A 23,557-nucleotide genomic window follows, 5' to 3' on the forward strand; every position below is an offset into this window, starting at 1 on the left:
TATAGCCCTTTTGTCATCAATTCAAATTGCTCTTCAGAATGGTTGGATCATTTCATAACTCCACCACCAATGTATTTATCCCAGTTTTCTCACATTCCCTCCAACATTGCCATTATTTTTTTCATCATCTTAACCAATCGGAGAGGTGTGAGGTTGTACCTCAGAATTGTTCTAATTTGCATTTCCCTAATCAATAGTGATTTACAGCATTTTTCAGATGACTAGAAATGGCTTTTTAATTTCACCATCTGAAAATTATCTGTTCATATCCTTTGATCATTTATCAATTGGACAATAGCTTGTCATCTTATAAATTTGAGTCAGTTCTCATATATTTTGAAAATGAGGCCTTTATCAAAAACACTGGCTGCAAAAATTGTTCCCCAGCTTTCTGCTTCCCTTCTAATTTTGGCTGCAAAAACTTAATTAAATGCAATCAAAATTATCTACTTTGCATTTCACAATGTTCTCTTGTTCTTCTTTGACCATAAATGCTTTCCTTCTCTACAAATCTGACAGTTAGACTATTCCTTCCTCTTCTAATTTGCTTATAGTATCACTCTTTATGTCTAAATCACGAACCCATTTTATCTTGGTAGAGAGTATGAGATGTTTGTTACCTAGTTTCTGCCATACTGTTTTCCAATTTTCGCAGCAATTTTTGTCCAACAGTGAGCTCTTATCCCAGAAGCTAGAGTCTTTGGGTTTATCAAACACTAGATTATTGTAGTCATTGACTATTGTGTCTTGTATACCTAATCTATCCCGCTGATCCACTACTCTATCTCTTAGTATCAAATGATTTTGATGACTGCCAGTTTCAAGTCTCTTAAGGCTGGTCTACCTTCCTTCGCATTTTTTTTTCATTTATTCCCTTGATATCCTTTGTTCTTCCAGATGAATTTTATTATTTTTTCTAGTTCTATAAAGTAAACTTTTTAGCAGTTTGATTGATATGGCACTAAACAAGTACGTTAACTTAGAATTGTCCTTTTAATTATATTAGTTCAGCTGACCCATGAGCAATTGATACTTTTACAGTTGTTTAGATCTAACTTTATTTGTGTGAAAAGTGTTTTCTAATTGTGTTCATATAGTTCCTGACTTTGCCTTGGCAAGTAGACTCCCAAATATTGAATATTATATACAGTTATTTTATATGGCATGTCTTTCTATCTCTTGCTGCTGGGCTTTTCTGCTGACATATAGAAATTCCCAATGATTTATGTGGGTTTATGTTATAATCCTCCAACTTTGCTAAAGTTGTTAATTGTTTCTAGTAGTTTTTTAGTTCATTCTCTAGGATTCTCTAAATATACCATCATATCATCTGTAAAAAATAATAGTTTGTTTCCTCAGTTGCTATTCTAATCCTTTAATTTTTTTTTCTTTTCTTATTGCTAAAGCTAACATTTCTAGTATAATACTGAATAATAGTGGTGACATTGGGCAACTTTGTTTCACCTCTGATCTTATCGGAATGCTTCTAGGTTATTTTCATTATATATAATGCTTGCTGATGGTTTTAGGTAGATGCTACTTATCACTTCAAGGAAAACATTAATTCCTATGCTCTCTGGTGTTTTTGTTAGAAACAGGTATGGGATTTTTAAAAATTCTTTTTCTGCATCTATTGATATAATCATATGATTTCTGTTAGTTTGGTTATTGAGATAGTCAATTATGCTGATAGTTTTCCTGAGATTGAACCAGCCCTGCATTCTTGGTATAAATCCCACTTAGTCAAAGTGTATCATCCTGGTGATTGTTGTAATCTTTTTGTTAATACTCCATTTAAGATTTTTGCATCAATATCCATTAGGTAAATTAGTCTATAATTTTCTTTCTCTGTTTTGGTTCTTTCTGGTTTAAATATCAGCACCATATCTGTGTCATAAAAGGAATTTGGTAGGACTCCACACATTTTTCCAAATGGTTTTTATTCCAATATTATATTGGAATTAATTGTTTTTCAAATGTTTGATAGAATTCAAATCCATCTGGCCCTGGAGATTCTTTCCTTTTTTAAAAAAAAGCCTTTTATTTTAAAATATATGCATAGTTAGTTTTTAATGTTCACCCTTGCAAAAAAAAAAAACCCTTGTGTTCCAAACTTTTTTCTCCTTCTCTTCCTCCCACCCCCTTTCTTAGATGGCAAGTAATCCAATATATGTTAAACATGTGCAGTTCTATACATATTTCCACAATTATCATGCTGCACAAGAAAAATAAGATAAAAAATGAAAGAAAATTAGAAAGAAAACAAAAAGCAAAGCAAACAATAACAAAAAAGTGAAAATGCTATGTTGTGATCCACACTCGGTCCCTACAGTCCTCTCTCTGGGTGCAGATGGCTTTCACTATCAGTAGTCCATTGGAATGACCTGAATCACTTCACTATTGAAAAGAAACCCATCTATCAGAATTGATCATTGTATAATCTTCTTGTTGCTGTGTACAATGTTCTCTTGGTTCTACTCATTTCACTCAGAATCAGTTCATGTAAATCTGTCCAGGCCTTTCTGAAATCATCCTGCTGATCATTTCTTATAGAACAATAATATTCCATAATGTCCATATACCATAACTTATTCAGCCATTCTCCAATTGATGGGCATTTAGGGTTTCTTGCCACTACAAAAAGGACTGCCACAAACATTTTTGCACATGTGGGTCCTTTGATCATTTTTATGATCTCTTAGGGAAGATATTTTAGGGAGTTCATTGATGGTTCGTTTAATTTCTTTTTCTAAAATGGGTCTATTTAAATATTTTATTTCCTCTTCTGTTAAACTAGGCAACTATATTTTTGTAAATATTCATCCATTTCACTTAGAGTGTCAGATTTATCGGCATACAGTCGGGCAAAATAGCTCCGAATTATTGACTAAATTTCCTCTTTATTGGTGGTGAATTCAGTCTTTTCATTTTTGATACTTATAATTTTGTTTTCTTCTTTCCTTTTTCTAATCAAATTAACCAAAGGTTTATCTATTTTGTTGTGTGTTTTTTCCATAAAACTAACTCTCAGTTTTGTTTGTTATTTCAATAGTCTTCTTACTTTCAGTTCTATTAAAATCTCCTTTGATTTTCAGAATTTCTAATTTGGTATTTAATTGGAGGAGGCTTTAATTTGTTCTTTTTCTAGATTTTGTAGTTGCATGCCCAATTCATTAAACCTCTCTTTCTCCATTTTATTCATATAAGGATATAGCAATATAAAATTTCCTCTAAGAACTTATTTGGCTGCATCCCATAAGTTTTGGCATGTTGTCTCATTATTGTCATTCTCTTGGATTAAATTATTGATTGTTTCTATGATTTGTTGTTTAACACACTCATTTTTTAGTATTAGAGTATTTAGTTTCCAATTAATTTTTGGTCTATTTATCCATGGCCCTTTACTATATATAATTTTTGTTATCATCATGATCTAAAGAGTATGCATTTAATATTTCTGCCTTTCTGCATTTGTTTGTGAGGTTTTTATGCCCTAATAATATGGTCAATGTTTGTGCAGGTGCCATGGACCACTGTCTATCCCCATTCAATTTTCTACAGAGGTCTATCATACCTAACTTTTCTTTTTTTTAATTAAAGCTTTTTATTTTCAAAACATATGCATAGATAATTTTTCAACATTAACCCTTGCAAAATCTTGTGTTTCAATTTTCTCCCTCTTCCCCCAGATGACAAATAATCCAATATATGTTAAACATGGTAAAAATATAACATACCTAACTTTTCTAAAATTATATCCACCTCCTTAACTTCTTTCTTATTTATTTTGTGGTTGGATTCATCTAATTCTGAGAGAAGGATGTTGAGATCCCCCGCTAATATAGTTTTGCTATCTTTCTTCTTGCAACTCACTTAACTTCTCCTCTGAAAATTTGGATGCTATACCACTTGGTGCATATATGTTTGGTATGGATATTACTTCACTACCTCTGGTACCCATTATCAAGATGTAGTTTCCTTTCTTATCTCTTTTAATGAGATCTATTTTTGCTTTTACTTGGTCAGAGATCAGGATTACTATTCTTGCTTTTTTTTTTAAAATTTCAGCTGAAGCATAATAGATTCTGCTCCATCCTTTACTTTTACTCTCTATATATCTACTTCAAATATGTTTCCTGTAAACAACACATTTTGAGATTCTATTTTTTAATATCCTCTGCTATCTGCTTCTGCTTTGTGGGAGAATTCATCCCATTCTTGTTCACAGTTAAGATTATTAACTCTGTATTTCCTGCCATCCTATTTTCCAATATTTATAATTTTCTCTCTTTCACTCTTTACCTCCTCACCAGTATATTGCTTTTGACCCCCACCTCCCTCAATCTGACCTCCCTTCTATCAGCCTTCCCTTTTCCCCTATTTCCCTATATGGTAAGACAAATTTCTATACTAAACTCATATGTATATCATCCCCCTTTTGAGCCAAATCTGATGAGATTGTTTTAAATAGTGCTCATCCCCTTCACTTCTTTCCCTCAACTGTAATAAGTCTTTTTCATGTGTTATAATTTATCCCCGTTTTACCTCTCCTTTTTTCTTTCCCTATTACAATCCTTTTTCCACCTCTGATTTCTTTTTTTCTATTATCACATTAAATTCAACTCATACCCACACCCTCTATGTATAATCCTTCCAACTGCTCTGACAAAGGTACAGTTCTCAAGAGTTACGAGTATCATTTTGCCATATAGAGATGTAAACATTTTAACCTTCAAAAACATATTTTTTCTTTGTTATTTACCTTTTTATACTTTTCTTAAGTCTTGTATTTGAAGATCAAATGTTCTGTTCAGATCTGGTCTTTTTTCTTCAGAAACGATTGGAAACACCCTGTTTCATTGAATGTTCCATCTTTTTTCCATGAGAGATAAGATATTTTGTTGTAGTTTAAGCTCCTTTGCCTTCCAGAATATCATTCCAGGCCCTCTGATCCTTTAAGGGGGGAGTGGCTAGGTCCTGGGCAATCTTGACTACCACTCCTCAATATTTGAATTGTTTCTTTATGGCTTTGTTTTCTCCTTGATCTGATAATTACAATATTCCTTGGAATTTTCATTTTGGTGTGTCTTTCAGGAGGGGATTAGTGGATTCTTTCAATGACTTTTATCCTTTGGTTCTATGATATCAGGGCAGTTTTCTTTGATGATTTCTTGAAAGACATAGTCCAGGTTCTTTTTTTGATCATGGCTTTCAAGTAGACCAATAATTCTTAGGTTATCTCTCTTGGATCTATTTTCCTGGTTGGTTGTTTTTTCCAATGAATTATCTTACATTTTCTTCTATTATTTTCATTTTAAAAATTTTGTTTGACTGATTCTTGATGTCTCATTGAGTCATTCATTTCCGTTTCTCCAATTCTAATTTTTAATGAATTATTTTCTTTGGCTAACTTTTTTTTTTTACCTCCCTTTTCATTTGACCAATTGTACTTTTAAAGGAGTTGTTTTGTTCAGTGGATATTTTACCCATTTCACCAAATTTATTTTTAAGGAGTTGTTTTCTTCAGTCAATTTCTGTGTTTCCTTTTCTAAGCTGTTGGCTTTCTCCCCTTACATTTTCATAATTCTCCTGCATAGCTATAATTTCTTTTCCCCATTTTTCTTATATTTCTCTTTTAAAATCCTTTTTAGCACTTCTAAGAGAGCCTTTTGAGCTTGAGATCAGTTCATAATCCACTTTGACCTGTAGGTATTTTGCCACTACTGTCCTTTTCTGGGTTTGTGTTGTGATCGTCCCTATCTTCATAGTAGCTTTCTAAGATCAGAGTTCTTTTTGCTAGAGCTTAGGAAAGATTGTCCCAAGTTTCTTTTGCCAGTAGACAGAGGCCTGACACTGACTTTCTGCCATTCTGAGGCTTTCCCATTGCACTGGGTTGGCCTGGTCATGTCACACTTATTATACTTGGTTTGGGGGCTCACTATTTGCTTTCTGTGGTTGCGTTGGAGTCTCACAGCAAGTATACTGATCCACTGGCCTTCTGAACCAGGACAGAGTAGGCAATGCTGCTTTATTTTAGCTAAGAGCCTCCCACTAGATTTCCCAGAATGGGCCTTAAACAAATGGGCCTCCCACATTCTGCCTGTGCTGGGCCACATTCCTCCATGCCCAATTAAGACACACCTCTCCTGAAGTCTTTCCAAGACACCTTAAGCTGGAAAATTATTACACTTTGAATATTTTTGGGTTCTGTCACTCCAAAATTCACTCATAGGCTTGATATAGCACTGATTCTGAGGAAAGCTGGGTAGAGCTCCTGGCTCAATGTCCTGGCTTCTCTCTGTCATCTTTGTTCAGATTTCAAACTTTCTTGGAAGAGATACTGGGGTGGTTTGCCACTTTCTCATTTGGCAGATAAGGGAACAGAAAAACAGAGTGACGTGACTTGCCCAGAGTCACGTAGCTAGGAAGAGTCTAAGGCTGGATTTGAATTCAGGTCTTCCTGATTTCAGGCCTGGCACTCTATCCACTATGAACTTCTCTTCTCTCTAAACCCATGTATAATAACTTCCAGCTCATGCACATGTGCTCACTCTGTGGCAGTCCTTATCCATGACCTCCCATAAATGCTATGCATAGGCCATCCACTCATGAGAAGATGGGGAGGGGTCATGGCATCCCATAAATGATAGAACTTCCCCCCCCCAACATACACAATCATCTTGTGATGGGGCATTTTTCTACCTTTTCTGATTTTTCTGTTTCAAGGTTTTGCTTATTTGAAATAAGTGGGAAAGTTATCCCAAGGATCCCTTTCACTCTGCCATCTTGCCATCATTTTCCAGAGGAGGAAATAGAATTATCAGAGTCCTTAGAACATAGGATATGAAAATTCTAAAAGTTCTTTCAGCTCAGACATTCTCTCTTTTAGGTTCTAAGGTGGACCTCCCAGACCTGACCTTCTGTGTTCTAAGGCCCCTGCCACATCTGAAATTCTATGGACTTTATTTTTGTCTATTACCAGGCTGAGATTTGGGATTGGCCTCCTTACAACCTATGACCAGTTGTGGTTCTCTCTCTCTAGGCTTAGGATGTGACTTAGGAGACTGCTGTTTTCCCTAGCTGTCACCATTCTTGAGGCTATCCCGGGGTCAATCAGGTTTCCTGCCACTGAACTAGGCCTTGTAGGTGATGCCCAAGACTATTTTATGAGGCAATCCTATAGGCCAGAGGCTCATTGACCATCTTCCTGAGGAATTTGTTTATAGGCTAGGTTAAGGATAACTGATAGAGTCCAAGAAAAATTTGCAGGGGAAGAACCTTTAATGCCCAAGGCCCCTGGCATTCCCTTAGCAGCTGGCAGAGCTCTGTGTGTTCCCTTAAGAAATTTGGCAAAGCCCAGAAGATGTCTTGCCCTTCATTTACCTCTTCTATTTGTATCCTACATTTTCAGACGACTTGTGCCCATCATGGCTAATAATGTAGAGCCATCTGCATGCCAGTTTTGGGGAACTCAGCACTCTTTGTGCCTGACCACTAGACTCACACATGTACACGTGGACATTTCCATAGGGGCCATCTGGAGACACTGCACTTTTTCTAGTGGTTAAGTCAGTACAACAGTTGGAAGAGGGGCTCTACAGGAAAGTTGTAGGGGAAGGAGAAAAGCCCTGAGGTACCCTAAGGTCAGCCTGTCCTGAAGGCTGGCCACAAAGGGCAAAGGATTGACAGCAGAGAGAGAGACTGCCTGTGTCTCGTGCTGAGCATCAAGGCACCACCATTCAGGGTCCTCACCAAGACTTCTGCAAAGGGGCTCAAGCTAGGAAAAAAAATCAATGACATTACCCCAAATCATGCCAATTATGTCTTGGTCGGGTTGTGTCTAGAGACAATGGTGATGGTGTGCTTAGAATACATTGGGGGCACAGTGACATGAGGGACTCCAGGAAACCTGAAGCATCCAGGTTCAACTTTGTAACTGAGCTGCTGAGTAATTATAAATAGGCCTGTTTTTGTTTAGGCAGTGCTCAGTTAGGGTTTTTCTGCTTCCCAAAATCTGTGTTCTAAGTTCCCTCTAAGCCCTGACATCCCCTGTTCTAAGGCCTGCCTCCAACCTCTGATATTCTGTGATTTTTATTACCTTCTTAAATCCCAAGCAAAGGGAAATGTAAGAATCCTTGCCTCAAGTATATTTCTCCAGAGTTCTGGCCCATTACATCTCCCGCTTTCTTTTGTTTTAGACCATGGGTGGTCACGGCCTCCCTGACTTCTCAGGAAGGGAGGTGAGAACACCAAAGGGAAAAGGGGAATCAAACCAGATATTGTTAGCAGTTTCTGGGCTGAAGATCTTACTTGAAACAGGTATATATAAATCCATCAGCATGGGAGGTATTACACAAGCACATAGCAATAACACACAGGCTAGTAGTGATGACTCCTCCCACTATTGGTGCAGGCTCAATGTGGTGTAACAAACATGAATTGTACATGCAGGTAATGATATAACAAACAATATGAATCAGCATGGTATTGTAAAAGATTTCTAGAAGTCCTAGAAGCAGGGTGTATAAATAACAATCACACGTACGCCTCCTTCAGCAGCCAAGAGATAAAACCAATCTATTGTCCATTACTTCATGTGTCAGGGAATCCAGTGATTCCTGCAAGTTTTTGAAGTCCTGCAACAAGTCTCATCATGTGTCAGGGAATCCAGTGATTCTGTAGAATTGGAAGACCTGTAACAGTCTCATCATGTGTCAGGAAATTCAATGATTCCTGATGGTTTTCAAGTCCTGCAACAATCTTATCATGTCTCAGAGAATCCGATGATTCCTATGGGTTTTGAAGTTCTGTTAACTGTCTTATCAACATTTTTTGATGTTCATGAGTCAATTGCTATACACATTGGGCTTTTTCAGTGGCACATGTACTCAGAGACGGAACCACCCAATGTTTCTTGAATTTTCTGCTTTGTTTAGAGATTTTTCTCTTTTTCTGTCTCTCTCTGATGGACAAGGCAAATATGGCTCTTTGGCACCCGTCTGATTCCTTCTCCATCTATAGAGATACAAGCAAACTCTCTCCCCCAAGGAGTTAATCTATCTGGTCCCTTCCATTCACCTCTTTCTAGATCTCTCCACATCACCTGGAGATTATATTGGAGCTGCTCACACTGGACACTGCTCTTCTGTTAGGTTATAAAACCTGTATTTTCCCCAATTGTAATCCCTTTCTTCCATCAGATTGCTTTTTGGCTGATTGATCATGTCAGAGTACTGAACTTCTAAAGACTCTCTAGGTGTAACAGTAGCTGCCATCATGCCCCTCCTGTTTTTTGCCTGGGGCTCTGGAACTGAGCCCTACTTCTCATTTTCCTGAATCAGCCTACATTCTGATGCCCAATGGAAGCCTCTGTTGGATTTTAGACATGGGATTTTGGGTCTCATTCTCCCACTTTGTTTTCTCACTCTGTCTCTGTGCCAACATTGAGCTTTCAGATGCCCTACTTTACCATATTGAAAGCATTGACGTGTCTCTCTGGAAGTCCCTTGCCAAAAGAGACTCTGTCTTCCCATGTTCTGCATCATAGCCTGGGTATAATTCTTCTACAAATCTCATCAGCATTTTCTTTATCAAGGTGTCTTATAATAATTTCTGTTGCTACATTTTCACCAATGGTTCTTGTAACAGCTGTCTGCAGACATCCCACAAAATTAGCAAAGGGTTCATTTGGACCTTGTGCTATTTTTGTGAAGGCTTCTCCTGTATCTTGTTTTCCTGGAAGGGTGCAGCAGCAGCAGCAGCAGTTTGCTCATATGTTATCAAAGGGTAATTAATCTGCACTAAAGTGTCTGCACAATGACCTATACCTGCTAGTTGATTAAAGGTGACTGGAATATTAACTCTAGTTTACCTATTTCATTGGGCTTGTTTTCTACAGAGTTCACTATACTCTGAGAGCCACAACAAATTTTGTCCAGGTTCTAAACATGTCCTTGCTATAGATTTCTATTCACTAATTCACTTAAGATAAAAATTTCAAAAGCCAAATTCTCTAATAACATCTTAACATAAGACAATGTAGCCCTGTAAAGAGTGCAACTTTTTTCCCCAGATTTTTGATAATTTCCAAATAAAAAGGAGTGTGTTTTCTCCTGGCATGACCTGAAAAATCAAATTCTTCAGTCACAGTGTGCTTTTATTCTTAAATTAGATATATCCTGTCCTGTTTAACTTTAGTGACTTTTCTAAACGTGTCATGGGGGTGGACAAAGCTGCTTCATGGCTGCTATTGATTGTGTCACTGCCACTCCCAGTCCTCCTCCTCCCTTCACCCATGAAGGGTTAATTGAGGGGGGTAGGTCAAGGGATGGGGAATGGCCTAATGGCTCCTGCTATGAAGCACCACACTCCTTAATTTTAGCAACACTGTACTTAACTCCCTTCTTGTCTAATTCTTCATGCTTTTCAGCTACTTCATCAATACTATCCCTCTCCTCCTCTGTCTTCTTTTTCCTTATTCTAAAACTTATGTAATTCCTTAAAACCAATAGTATTATGTTGTATATATAGAATGTTTCTTCAGGAGTTGAATCAGGACCGTTATCATTGTAATATTCAATTAGTTGGTCTCCCACTAATTTCCATTTATCTGGCTCTAATTTTTCTTTCTTAAAGAACCAAGGAGACGTGTACTCTAATGTTTCTAAGAGTCCAATGATCTGCTTCCAAGTTAAAATCAAATCTTGGTTCTTTATTAGCTTAACTATGTATTCTACACACTTCCCTTGGGGTGGGGAAGGTTCTTTTCTAAGCATTTGTCCCATTTCAGCTGAAACACTCGTTTAGCCCTTACCAAAGTTTCCTGCTTGTCCATTTTTGTACTCACCCTATTTCCAAGTCACACTGGACTCATGATTGTGTCAGTCAAACTGCTGGGTATAAATCCTTAGTCTCACGTTGAGCACCAAAATGTAATGTTCTGACTAGTTTTCTGGAGGGCCTTCAGACCAGCCTTGGTCTCAGCAGAATAATCACCTTAAGAATAGTCAGGGATAAAGTCCAAAGCCTTTATTGTCTCCTTCAGTCTCCCAGTCTGCTTCAGCCAGCCAGTCAGCAATCTGCACATCTCAGTGTAACTTCCTGCTTTCTAGAGCCCCCAAGTTGGGGTGGATTAAAATACAGTGTCCAGACTAGCTCTCTGGAGGATCTTGGGACCAGCCCGATCGGGTCCTTGGTCTTAATGGAGAAGTGATGAAGGCAGGAAAGCCAACATGAAGCTGGTCAAGTCTTCATTCCTCTGGCTGAATTTGACCCCAATTTATATAGTCTATTACAATTAAATTAATTCACCATACTGAGTATAAGCCAATCATTATATCACTAGGGAACCATTATTTGTTGTAAGATTAAATCAGTCCTACTGAACTAGAGAACTATTAGTCACCATGCTAAACTAGATAACCATTGTCTTATCTATTCCACTGAGTTAACACCTTGTTGTAAGAATCCTTGCCTCAAGTATATTTCTCCAGAGTTCTGGTCCATTACAGGGCAAGTCTAGGATTTTAGCTTTTGGGAGCTGTCTTAATTTTGTCTCAGTTGCCTGGGCCTGGGGCTTTTGCTCCCATAGCCTTTTTGGAGTTATGGAGGCAACTATGGCCTGAACCTGGTCCCATCTTCCTGCAATCTTTCCCTTCCTTGGAGATTCTGAGCCCACCCATTAGACACATGTGGCCTGTCTGCTGGATTCCCACCCCAGAAGGTTAAGAAGGATCTCATTTACTTCCTTCTCCTCAGCTTTTAACGCTGCCATGGAAATAAGCTTTAGAATCCAAAGGCAGCATAACCCACAGTTGGGAGAGGAGGTGAGGATACAGAAGAGTATATAAAGGATCAAGAATAGCTTCAGGAGTTTTAGAATATGTTCCCATCGGCGACCGTGGAGGGCTTAAGATAACAAGAAAAGTTTCCATTTGGGATGGCTTGAACTCGACTCAGTAGCATCCCAGTGAAGATGACCCATTGGCCATTCAGAACATCTAACTGGAACTCACACCAGAATTCAGGAGCAGAGCCACAGATGTGGGGGTCATAGGCATAGGGAAGGGTCACAGTTGAGGTAAGGAATGGAAGATTTGCACATTGGCTTTAAGACTATTCCCTCCTAAGAGGCAGTGCCTTTCAGTGGGAAGTGCTCTGACTTTGGATCGGAGGGTCTGGATTCAAATCTCACCTCTGTCTCATTACCCTGTGACTTTGGACAAATCATTTCCCCTCCCTTAGAATGTTTCCCCATCTGTCAAGTCAGAGGGTTGGTCTCAGAGGTCCCTTTCAATCCCATATATGACCTTCCTATCTTTGGGCCTCACTCTCCTCCCCCATTAAATGAAGGGGCTGGACTCCATGGTCTTGACCCTCCCTAGGTCTGTGGTCTTACTGTTGGTCAAACCACATGATCTTGAGGCTGCAGTTTCCTTATCTGGAAAATGAGAATTATAATACTTTGTTGACAACAATATTGGGAAGAAAGATGGAAGGGAGTAACTGTGATCCATCAACATTAAAGTCCTAGAGACGTGTGCCCATATAGACTCATTGTCTGTTACATTAAGAATGGGATCTAGATTTCTAATTCCATTTGGGTAGAGGATTCCTGGTAAAGTGATGCCTTCTATCAAAGTAGGTCAGTACTGACCTTTCAACTCAGTTGGTGAAAGATCTTAGTAGTGTCTTAGAGGTTAATCTGAGAAGTTCAGTGACTCATCCCCTACTTAATAATTATGTTCCAGGAATGGAACTTGAACTCAGTTCTTCCTGGCTTTGAGCCTGGGTCTCCAGCCACTACCCCCTGGTATTTTACAAAGACAAAATAAGCAATCACACTTGTCATCTAAGTTTAGCCCCAGATGAGGGGGCTGGAGGTGGAAAGAAGGAGGCACCGCATGACTAGAGCAATTTAGAGCAAGGCCTGATGTCCAGACTCTGCTCTGCCCATTGGATGTCTTGGTGTACAAAACAAGGATCTGTTTCCATACGTGTTTCAAAGGACCTCACCTCACGAGGTCAGTACTTGAGAATACTGACTTTATCTTGGCCCCTGCTAAGAAAGACAGTGTGAATGTGAATTCAAAACTCTTCTTATTGCCAAATGGTAACTGATCTCTTTAAACATACTCATGAGAAATTTATAGACTGACTTGTTCCTTCCTTTATTCCTTGGGGTTTGACAGCCACAAGATAAGCCCTGAGAGCTCATTGTTTGCCTTCTTTCTCCCATAGATGACAGTCAGCCCTTTGTGGAAAGATACTATGAGAAGCCACTGATGATCACTGTGTTTTCTGGAGCACGGGAGGTGATAGTTCCCTGCCGAGTAACCTCCCCTGACCTACGTGTCAAGCTGGATTTGGTAAGTGCTACCTTTGGGATCTCAGAGAGCTCTGAGATGTGGAAGAAAGATGTGGAAGACTGGATATTTTGGTTCTTTTCCAACTCCCCTTATAGTGTTTGTCTTTGCCACCATAATCCTCATCTGACCATCCAATCCATAGCCATCGAAGTCTAAGTCATTTGATAAGCATCCTTCAGAGTCTACGCGAGAAACGCACAAATACTTTCTGAGGCAATCTCCATAGAGAAATGCAAGGGAGTAGCATCTTGAAAGGCCTACCCAAATTAGGCACTTTGGGGAAGATAATAATAATAGTAACTGGTTCTTTAGTCATTTTTCAGTCACATCTGACCCTCTGTGACCCCATTTGGGCTTTTCTTGGCAGAGATACCAGTGTATTTTGCCATTTCTGTCTCCAGCTCATTTTACATATGAGGAAAGTGAAGCAGACAGAGTTAGGTAACTTACTCAGGGTCGTATAGCTACTTAGTGTCCAAGGCTAAATTTGAACTCGGGTCTTCCTGACTCCACACTTGGAGCTCTATCCATTGTGCTACCCAGCTGGTACCAATAATAGCAGCTAACTTCCAGTATCTCTGCCATGAAAAGCCCAAATGGGGTCTTCAAGAACTAGATATAACTGAAATGACTGAACAATAACCACAGTGGGCTAGGCGCCAGATAAAACCGTGCCTGCCCTCAAGTAGTTTACAGACATGAGAGTGAGAGAGGAACAGAGAACGACGTATATGAGTTACCCCTCGACGCCTTGTTTTCCTTTCTTTTTTTAAATCATCGACATCTTGTTTTATGCTGTTTAGTTTCCAAATCAATTCTTCTTTTCATCCAGCTCTAGAGAGCCAATCTTAATACAAGGAAAATTAAAAAAAAAAAAGAGGTACAAAAAAGGAAGTTTGCCAAAACTAATGATCATGTCAGCAAGATCTGCCAGGATATGTTGTGCTTCACACTCATAGCCCCCCACCTCTGCAATGAAGAGACAAAGGCACATTTTCTCTTCTTTTCTGTGATATCTTACTTGATCGTTTTGTAAACTTTGTTCCTTTCTCGGTAACATGAGGGGATTGGACTATATACTCTAAGGGTCTCCCTAGTTCTAACAGTCTCTGACTTTGTCATCTTGTTTCTGCCAGTTGAGGATGGTTTTGAACACTTTTGAAGGTCAAAAAAATCCCTAATTCTAAAACATCAACCCCGTGGGCCTTATGTGGGTAGGCCTGGGGCACTTTGGCAAACTATCCTTCATCCTCCTGCTTAAGAATAGCTAGCTACTGGAGAAAGAAACTCCCATTTCTATTAGGACATTGTTTCCATTTTGCTACTGAAGAAACTGAGGCTTAAGAGGTCAGAGGATCATTTGTTTTAAGGGAAGATGAGCTAGTCCAACCCCCGTGCCTTGTCCAAAGTCACAGTTAAGTTACAGCTAATCTGGTTTGAGCCTTTCATTTTGCAGAGGTATAAACTGAGGCTCAGAGAGTCAAAGTGACTCGCTGAGGCCACGAGTAGCAGAGTTGAACTTGAGTCCAGGTCTTCTGACTTAGGAATGTCCCCCGAAGACTCACGTAAACCGATACAAAGTGGAGGAAGCAGAACCGGGAGAACAATATACACTCTGACTCCAACCACATAAATGGAAGGATTTGAAAACCAGACCAAAAAACCCCAACTGGTTGCTCTGTAATCAAAATGACCAAGCTGGGATCTGAAAGGAATAGAGAAAAATGGAGTTGCCTTCTATCTTTGGAGAGGTGGAGGAATATAGGTATGGAAGAGCACGGATACTGTCCCATGTGGCTGCTCATTCGGTTCGTTTTGAGAAACTAGATTTTCCTCCCCTTTCTTTTATTTCTCTGTTATCAGGATGACTTATCAGGGAGGGGAAGGAGAAGGGATATATTTAGAAATGAGGATGATGTCCAAACAAAAGATATTAATTAGAGTGAGATTTTAAAAAAAGAATGGCCTCTTAACATAGTTCTACTGCTGTCAGCAGAGACTGTCTGAAAAGGAAAAAGAAAGGGGCCCCTGTGTTTTGGGGACCTCGCTTCGAATAACAGGGCCGGTGAGGGAATGCAGGATGCAGTCAGCGGCAGAAGTATGCACTCAGCTGGCCCTTGCCACCGGCCTCCGTTCCCTCCTAACGAGGGCGGACAGGCCACACCCAGCCAGCCTCAGTGACTGCGTGGAGCCTCCATGTCTCCTTCCCATGCCAAGAGGAAGCTTCAGGCAAGGAAGGGACCCAGCTAATTTTGAACATCCTTTTCCCCAAATGAAACAGCTGCCAGCAGCCTTGAAATTTCACCTTGAAAGGTCAAAAGAGGTGTGGTGAGAAGAGGGACATCTTTGCTTGTCTTTCCCAACACACTGCCCTTTTAAGAAAAAAGGCAGGAGCCTGACATTTCCCAAACAGCCACAATGGAAGCCTAAGGGATGCTCAAGGCCTTATTTCTATGTTACCTTCAATTCAGGGAATGTTAGGAGTGGGAGGGTCTTAAAACAGAAAATCGCATAGCTCGGGAAGATCTTAGAACAAAGCAATGCCAGGGCTGGGAGAGAACTTAGAACAGATCATTTTAGAACTGGGAGAGATTTTAGAACCCTAAACATCAGAACTGAGAGGGACCTTGGAGCTCATCAAATCCAGGCTTCTCATTTCCCAGAGGAGGAAGCTCAGCATAATTTCCCTTTCATTCTGACGGAGAATGATCATAACCCCGAGCACCAAATCTTTTTTCTTGTACGACTTGGTGCAAGGTTCTACTCAGAGGACGGCCAAATTCCAGTGACATTTCTTTTAATTTGTGCTTTACTGGGACTTATCTTCCTTATCTGTAAAAGGATGAGACAGGGCTGGACTGACTAAATTAATCCATCAAGCATTTATTAAGCACCTTCCAGGTGCTAGGGGTTCTGCACATTTAGCAATTTGTTGTGCCGGGGTAGTCCCAAGCCTCAAGGATTTTGCCTTTTGTAGGTCTTAAAATGCCCTCCCATAATTTATAGAACAAGTCTACTTCAAGAAACATTTCTTAAGCCCTTACTGTATACAAGTCCTTGAGCTTGGCGCTCAGGATTTTACGATGAAGAAACCCAGAGCTTCTGACAAGGGAATATAGACCGTGTAGAGAAATAGGTACAAGAAACGGTAAGAATGGCATCCAAACAAAAGGCTGAAGCAGAAGAGGTCACATTTTATGAAGGCATCGGAGGCAGGCTTCACTCCCAGGGCCTCCGGCTCCATTGCCTTTTCCCCCCACAGCACTGACTCGCTTGCCATGTTTGGGAGCCCATGTTTCATCTTGTGTAGCTAATACTGAAAGCCAAACGAAATCTTTTCATCTGTCTCCTTCTTCCTACAGTTCAACCTGGAAGAGTTCAACTATACGAGCAAGGACTGGGACCCCCAGAAAGGCTTCACGGTCATACGCCCATCCTTTCAATTCTTCAGCAATCTGCTCCAGTGTGTGACCGAAGTCCATGGCAAGACCTATATTTCCCTTTACCTGCCACAGAAAGTAGGTGAGTGTGCCTTACCACACACCAAACCCCACCTGGAATTAAGGCTTCCTGTGTCCTGAAGCCTGGCCTGGAGGGTGTACATCATCTTAGAAAGGAGCGATTCTTTAGGAATTAGGCCAGGTCTGAGTTAGGATGACCGTTCTTCATACCCCACTGCTACTACTGATCCTACTAGTTGCTGCATGACCTCTGGAAAGTTCTTTACCCTTCAATTTCATATCCATCCGAGAACTCCAGTAAAAGGCCCCACAGAATTTTTGAGAAAAATCTATGCCCTCAGGAAGAGGAAACAGCTTTCTGTGCCCCCGAAAACTCAGTCACAAGGAAACATGAGGGACTTGGGGCTTTATACAAAGATGAGTTTCCGTCTGACAAAGCTCCAAACTGACCCGAGCACAAATCCTCTCTACTACAATACTCCTGATGAACTTTGTCCATAGGGAGCTCACTCTCTCCTGGGGTAGCGGATTCTAATTATGGAATTTCTAGTGGTTATGGGATTTTCCCCTATGTCTGGCTGAAATCTGCTTCCCTTGTGACTCTCGTCTTATTCCTAGTAAACTCTCACCTCTCAGAGCCTGTGCCCCATTGAGTTCCTGAAAGATTCAGGAAAGCTGAAAAAATCAAATTTCTTAATAACGAAATGAATAGGACCCCTACTCTTCGAACCTGAAGGGACCTTAGAAACCATTAGGATTAAGTTCCTCCTTTCCAAATGTGGAAAGTGAAGGCCATAGTGGTTGTGATTGGCTTAGGATCACACAGCTAATCAGTATCTGCCTCAGATACTTGCACTCAGGACTTCCTGACTCCCAAGTTCAGTGGCCTCTCCACCCCCTCGTGTGGCCTCCATAGGAGACAATACCTTTTCCTACTAAACCTGTTGAATTCTTACTCATCCTTTCGTCCAAATCGGATGCCACCACCTGTAGGATGGCTCCTTTGATTTTCCCACTTACCCCTTGGACCACAAGTAGTTTTTGCTACCTCTCCCATCCTTGCATGTTATTGTGCATTATTTATGTTCGGAGCTAAGTTTAGTTAGTTCCTGCGGGCAGAAGTTATGTTTTATCTATACTTTGTATCCTCTCCCCTCCCCCAGTGGCCATCACAGAACTCTGCATACAGTAGGTGTTTAATAGATGTTTGTTGGTTGGGATTGAATTCTAAAGCAGCGCTACAGAATCCCCTTTGTGACCTTGGTGGGTGTGGTTAGCTACAAGGGCTTTGGAAGATCTTCTCCAGCATTTTGGAGTCCTCATTCCACGTTTCCATCAAGTGAGGGGATACTGATGAGGAACTGGCCAGTTTCCTTTCTCTCTCTCCTATTTTCCTTTCCAGTGGGGTGGGCTCATGTCTTCTGTACCAGTCAGGGGAGAGTTTGAGTCTCCATTCTGTCTTCCAGAAACCAAAAAGGAGAATATCGCCATCCGAGTCAATCACCAAAAACTGCTCGCAGGAGAAACCCTCAGTCTGACCTGCACAGCTGAGACCACCTTCAATGGGCGCATCGAGCTTGACTGGGAGTACAAGAGGAAAGGGGTGAGAGATCCCTTATCCAGCCGGAGGGAGGGGCTGGCTCCCTTCTTCTGCCGGCAGTCTCTGATGGATGGCCTAGAGCCTTCTTGATCACCAGCAGTCTGTGCACGATGGGTTCTAGAGCACCAGTGACCTCGGTGTGGTGGATTCCAAATCACCAGCACCCGCTCACCCGGCACATGGGGGTTGGATTCTAGATTGTCAGCAGCCCCTGTTGCTGGGTTCTAGATCATCGGTGGTAGGTGTGCTGGGGTCTAGCACTAGCATCTATAGACTGAGGTCTTTCTAGCTCAAACACTGTACTCTGAGGGCCACCTGGCTTGAGCATTCTATGGGTTATGTTCTAAGGCCCCCCTTAGTTCTGATGTACTCTGTTCTAAAGTTCTCCCAGCTGTGGCTTTTTGTGTTCTGAGGTCCCTCCCCGCTCGGACAGTGGTCGTGGTCGTTTCCTGCTGTTTCCGCCATGGTTAGTTGTTGGTCACGCTTGGCTTCCTATTCCAAGGAGTTTAGGCTATAGGAAAACTCGACACAAACACGTGATTTCCCCGTGTCAGCAGCCACTTTCCTGTGCTTGCTGCTTTTGGATTTAGCTCTTGACCAGTCACTTAAGCCCTTTCTTCTTGAGGAGATTCTGTTCTAGGCAAAATGGTGCCATTGAGGAAACTACCTGTCCCCAACTCAAACTGAATTCTGATTCATAGGTTTGGAGGATTTAGAGGGAAAGGGACCTAAGATAGGGCCTGGGCTTGACACTCGTTAGTTCTATCACATGGGTCACAGCTGGCCACTGTCTGTCAAGAGACCTATATTCATAAATAGACTGTTCCTTTAACCAAGACCCTCAAGCACCCTTTGTGCTCTGGCCTCTCTGGAGTATAGCTCCCATTCTGGGCCCTGGGCACCTTTCACAGAGACTCCGGTTCTGTTCTCGCTGTTTCACGGGTAGGAATTCCCTGAGGATGGGGCCTGAGTCTTAGGTAAGTCTGTACTGTCCCCCAAAGCTAGCTCAGGTCTGAGTTCATGGGAAGACCTCAGTGAACACTTTGTGGAGGCTTAAAGGGTTCACTTGGCTTTGATTGTTCTTTCTGCCATCTCACAGAGCAAAACAAATCCCAAGTGCTATGAAATTAAGAAGAACATAGACCAAAGCACCTCTGTGTACAAAGGCTATAGTAACCTGACCATCTGGAACGTGACCGTGGAGGACAGTGGCCTCTACCGATGTCGGGAAGGCAATGGTTCAAGCCTCCAGGCCAGCGTCAACATCACTGTGCTGGGTAAGTCACCTCACCTTCCGCGTCCTGCAGGCTTCCTGTTTCCAGCCTCCTAAGGTCCCTCCCATCCCTGACGTTCCCCCTTTCTGAGGTTCGTCCTCGTTCTGCCATTCCCTGTCCTAAGGGTTCTCCCAGCCCTGATCTCCGAGCTACCGCTTTTTAGAAATTCTCTTGTCCTTTTGATACCTTTACCAAATCAAAAGTCTGTCCTTGACTGTCTATGGTAGAGGCGTCCGCTGACTGGCATGGTCCCCGACACTTCCGAGGGCGGCCAGAGCCACACACACGTGATAGAACACGTAATGGGGTGGTTTTCTAAGTCCATCTGCACCTGCGGGGATCTGTTCAGTGGCCCCACGTCTATTGGACTTGAGCCCCACTGGATTCCACGCCGAGCTGCCCTGTCGCATTCTTTGCTTCTTCCCTGCCGTTCTTGTCGAAGAAGCTCAGTTGCCGCGTCCTGTCGATTGGGTCTCCTGAAAATGTCTCTCATCCTTCCGCTTCTCTCTTTCCACACGCTCACCCTTCTAGGGCAAGCCCTCGTTGCCTCTCGCCTCCTCAGTCAGACGGCGGGCCTTTAAGAAGTTGAATAAGAAACCAACTGCAACACAGCAATGTATGATGAAGCTCCCTACAGGATCAGTTAGGGTTCTAGGGAGGGAAGATTTAGAGAGGATGAATTGGGCCAGATTTCCTGGAGAAGGTAGAGCTTAAACCGAGACCTGAAAGGAGACAGGGAAGCCACGACAATGGCAGCAGCCTCCTGATCGACACTCCCTGCTTCCAGTGTCCCCTCATTTCTCCTAAGATTCTCCCCCCCGGCAGCACTAGTGCTCTCTCTACAAACTCCTCTTGGTGACATTTCAGTCCCTTCACCCTTCAGCTCCAGTGTTCCTTTTCAGGCCTTTTGCAAAATCTGTTGTCGTTCCACTTGTGGTTTACTCTTCACGAGCCCATTTGGGGTTTTCTCAGAAGAGATAATGACGTGGTTTACCATTGTCTCATTTTATAGAGGAGGAAGCTGAGGCAAACAGGATCGAAGTGACTTTCTCAGGGTCACACAGCTAGTAATTGTCTGAGACTGGATTTGAATCTAGGAAAATGAGTTTCTGACTGAGGCCTAGCACTCTCCACAAACTTCATTGCAGCCTAAGTGACACACTTGGTAGTCTTCATTCTTTCTCTCCGTGCCTTTGCTCGGGCTGTGCCCCATGCCTAAAATGTTCTTCCTCCTTGCCTTTCCCACTTAGCTTCCCTCAAAGTGCCTCCCTACATAGAGGCCACTCTTAGATCCCCACATACTATTGCCCTCCCCTGCATAATGACTCCATGCATATTTAGTATTTATTTTATTGTGTACGGGTTGCCCCTGAATGGACCAGGCCTGGCATACAATAGGTGCTTAATAAATGCTTGTTGAAGGACCTGTCGTGAATTGTGCATTGGTTGTCCTTCTAAATCCCGTTTTTGTCCACATTCTATTTTCAGAGAAAGCATATATCAATGTGACCTACAGGCGGAATACCGTGTATGAGGTGACTGCCGGCCATGGCGTGCAGAAGCTGTCCGTCAGAGTGGATGCCTTCCCTAGGCCCAATGTAACCTGGTCTGTTGGCCTTCCTTTGCTTTCTTTTCCTTCTTTTCTGTCCTCCCTTCCTCTCTCCTCCCCTCCTATTCTCTCTTTTTGGCTCCCCTCCCATCTCCTGTCTTCTCCCCTCATTTCCCCTCCCCTCCCTTCCCTTCTTCTCCCCCTCCATCACTTTCCCTCTCTTCCTCTTCTCATCTCCTCCTCTCCTCTCCACTTCTTCCCTTCCCCCTTTTTCTCTTCTCCTCCCCACTCCTCTTTTCCCCTTCCTTCCCCTCCGCTCTCCTTCCTTCCTTGATGGAGCCCCTCTCTTCACCCAGATCCTCAGGAAAAATGGATGACCCCAAACTGAGACAGAGAACTCACTTTTTATTTATATGATCCATATGTTGGATGTCACTATCTTTGTTCATCATCTCTTCTCTAATAGGATGTAAGCTCCTTTAGAGACCACCTGCTTCATTTGTGTCTTTGTAGCCAGCCTAAGACAAGCGCCCAACCCACGAGTGGCTAATAAATAAATGCTTGTTAATAAATAGATTAGAGAAGGCAATGGCACGACATCCCGGTATCTTTGCCGAGAAAACTCAAGATGGGGTCACGAAGAGTCAGACGTGACTGAAAAATGACTGAACAATAACATAAAAATGGATACATGGCAAGTTCAAGGTCCCTTATTGTTCATCCCTAGAGCTTATGATTTCCTATCAACAGGAGAGCTTTCAGAATGATCTCCTTGCCCCTTTTTCTTGTGACTAATTGTAAAGAGTTCAAACACTCAAGTGGAAGGTATAACTGGGTGTCTAAAGAACTTCCTCATCGCCGATCCTTTCTCTGCCCCTCCTGACAGGTACAAAGATGGCCAGCTGATCCCAGAGAACCTGACCTACCATTCTGACCCATTAAGATACAGACTCATCATCACAGATGTGAAAGTGAAGCATTCTGGGAATTATACCATCGTTCTGAGGAACACCCAGCATGGCCTCTGTGAAAACCGGACCATCCAGCTACTTGTCTATGGTGAGTTTCCGGGACTTGGGGACCTTGTTCCTAACTTTGTTTTCTGTGATTGTGTCTGTAACTCAAGGAAAGGGAGAAGTTAGCTAACTTGAAAAATGAACGACAGTGGCCCCAATCTTTGGCCCGCACCCTCATGGGGGCTCTCTGTCAGGAAGCTTTGGAGGAAGGCCTGGCCTTTTGTGCCAGCCTTCTGGATGAAGCTCCTCAGAAGATACTGGCTCCAGAGTGAGCAGAAATACTAGTGAGATGGTCCCTACAGGTCCAGGTGTACTCGAATGCCTTTGTTTACAGGTAAAGAAAACAGGAAGCCAAGTGAGGGAAGTGATCCGTCCTTTTAGTATTGAAGGAACTATTAAGTTGCCAGTCATCCAGGCTTACGATCTCAGAGTCATCCCGGGCTCCTCACTCCACAACCATGGCTACATCTTGCCACTTCTGTCTTTCCAATCTTGCTTGCATAGGGCCCGTCTCCACTCACACGGTCGCCACTCGCCTCTCGTCTGGACTATTGCCCCCGTCATCTTTAGAAAAATCACTTGTCAGGTTCGACCCCAAGCTACGTGAGCTTAAGCAAATCGCTTCACTCCTCTCGGCCTCGCTTTCCTCATCTGTCCAGTGGAGATAATACACTTATCCCTTCCACATCCTAACTTTCCCTGTTGGGTTTCCATATATCATAAGTTGGCATAAGAAATTCTATGGGAATGTTTTGGAAGTTGCGCAGAAGCAGCAGACGATATGTAAAGGCCGGCGGATGACCCCCAAAAGTTCAGAAACTAGTGTGGATTGTACCACGTCATATATTTTAATAGTACAGACTTTTTCTCTGGAACAAAACTCCAAAACTTTCTGTGGATTTTTCCAGTTTGTGGGGCTACTTTGTCCCTGATTTCTGAAACAAGGAGGGCCTAACTGCAATATCTATTTTACCCACTTCTTCAAGGCATTAAAAGGAAGGTGTTTTGCGCACTGTGAAGTTCTTTGGGGTTCTCATGGCCGGAGAACCTGTTTTGTCCCTTGGCCTACACGCCATATGGCCCGCAGTGATCTAGAGTGCAGCTCAAACCAGATAAACGTATAATTACTTAATTTATAATAAAATAGGATACCAGCAGAATAAAAAGACAATTGAACATGGGTCATTTTGAAAAAGTGGAGGTTTTCCCGGGGCCTGCAGATCTGGAGGGCCCCCGTTTCGAATTGACTGTGACACCCAGACTTGGCAGTTCTATGTTACAGAGAATGTG

The 23,557-nt window shown here is 42.0% G+C and overlaps 1 protein-coding gene across 1 annotated transcript in view; it reads left to right on the plus strand.

The window, feature by feature from the left end:
- LOC127543051 (vascular endothelial growth factor receptor kdr-like) overlaps nt 1-23,557 on the plus strand; it is a 194,835-nt gene that overhangs the window by 83,339 nt on the left and 87,939 nt on the right. The window contains exons 4-9 of the mRNA XM_051969017.1: nt 13,240-13,367; nt 16,730-16,889; nt 18,295-18,431; nt 19,528-19,705; nt 21,191-21,308; nt 22,138-22,310. Of these exons, the coding sequence (XP_051824977.1) occupies nt 13,240-13,367; nt 16,730-16,889; nt 18,295-18,431; nt 19,528-19,705; nt 21,191-21,308; nt 22,138-22,310 (894 nt within the window). The remainder of the gene's footprint in view (nt 1-13,239; nt 13,368-16,729; nt 16,890-18,294; nt 18,432-19,527; nt 19,706-21,190; nt 21,309-22,137; nt 22,311-23,557) is intronic.

Source organism: Antechinus flavipes, chromosome X (assembly GCF_016432865.1).
Source record: "Antechinus flavipes isolate AdamAnt ecotype Samford, QLD, Australia chromosome X, AdamAnt_v2, whole genome shotgun sequence".
NCBI classification, from domain to species: Eukaryota; Metazoa; Chordata; class Mammalia; order Dasyuromorphia; family Dasyuridae; genus Antechinus; species Antechinus flavipes.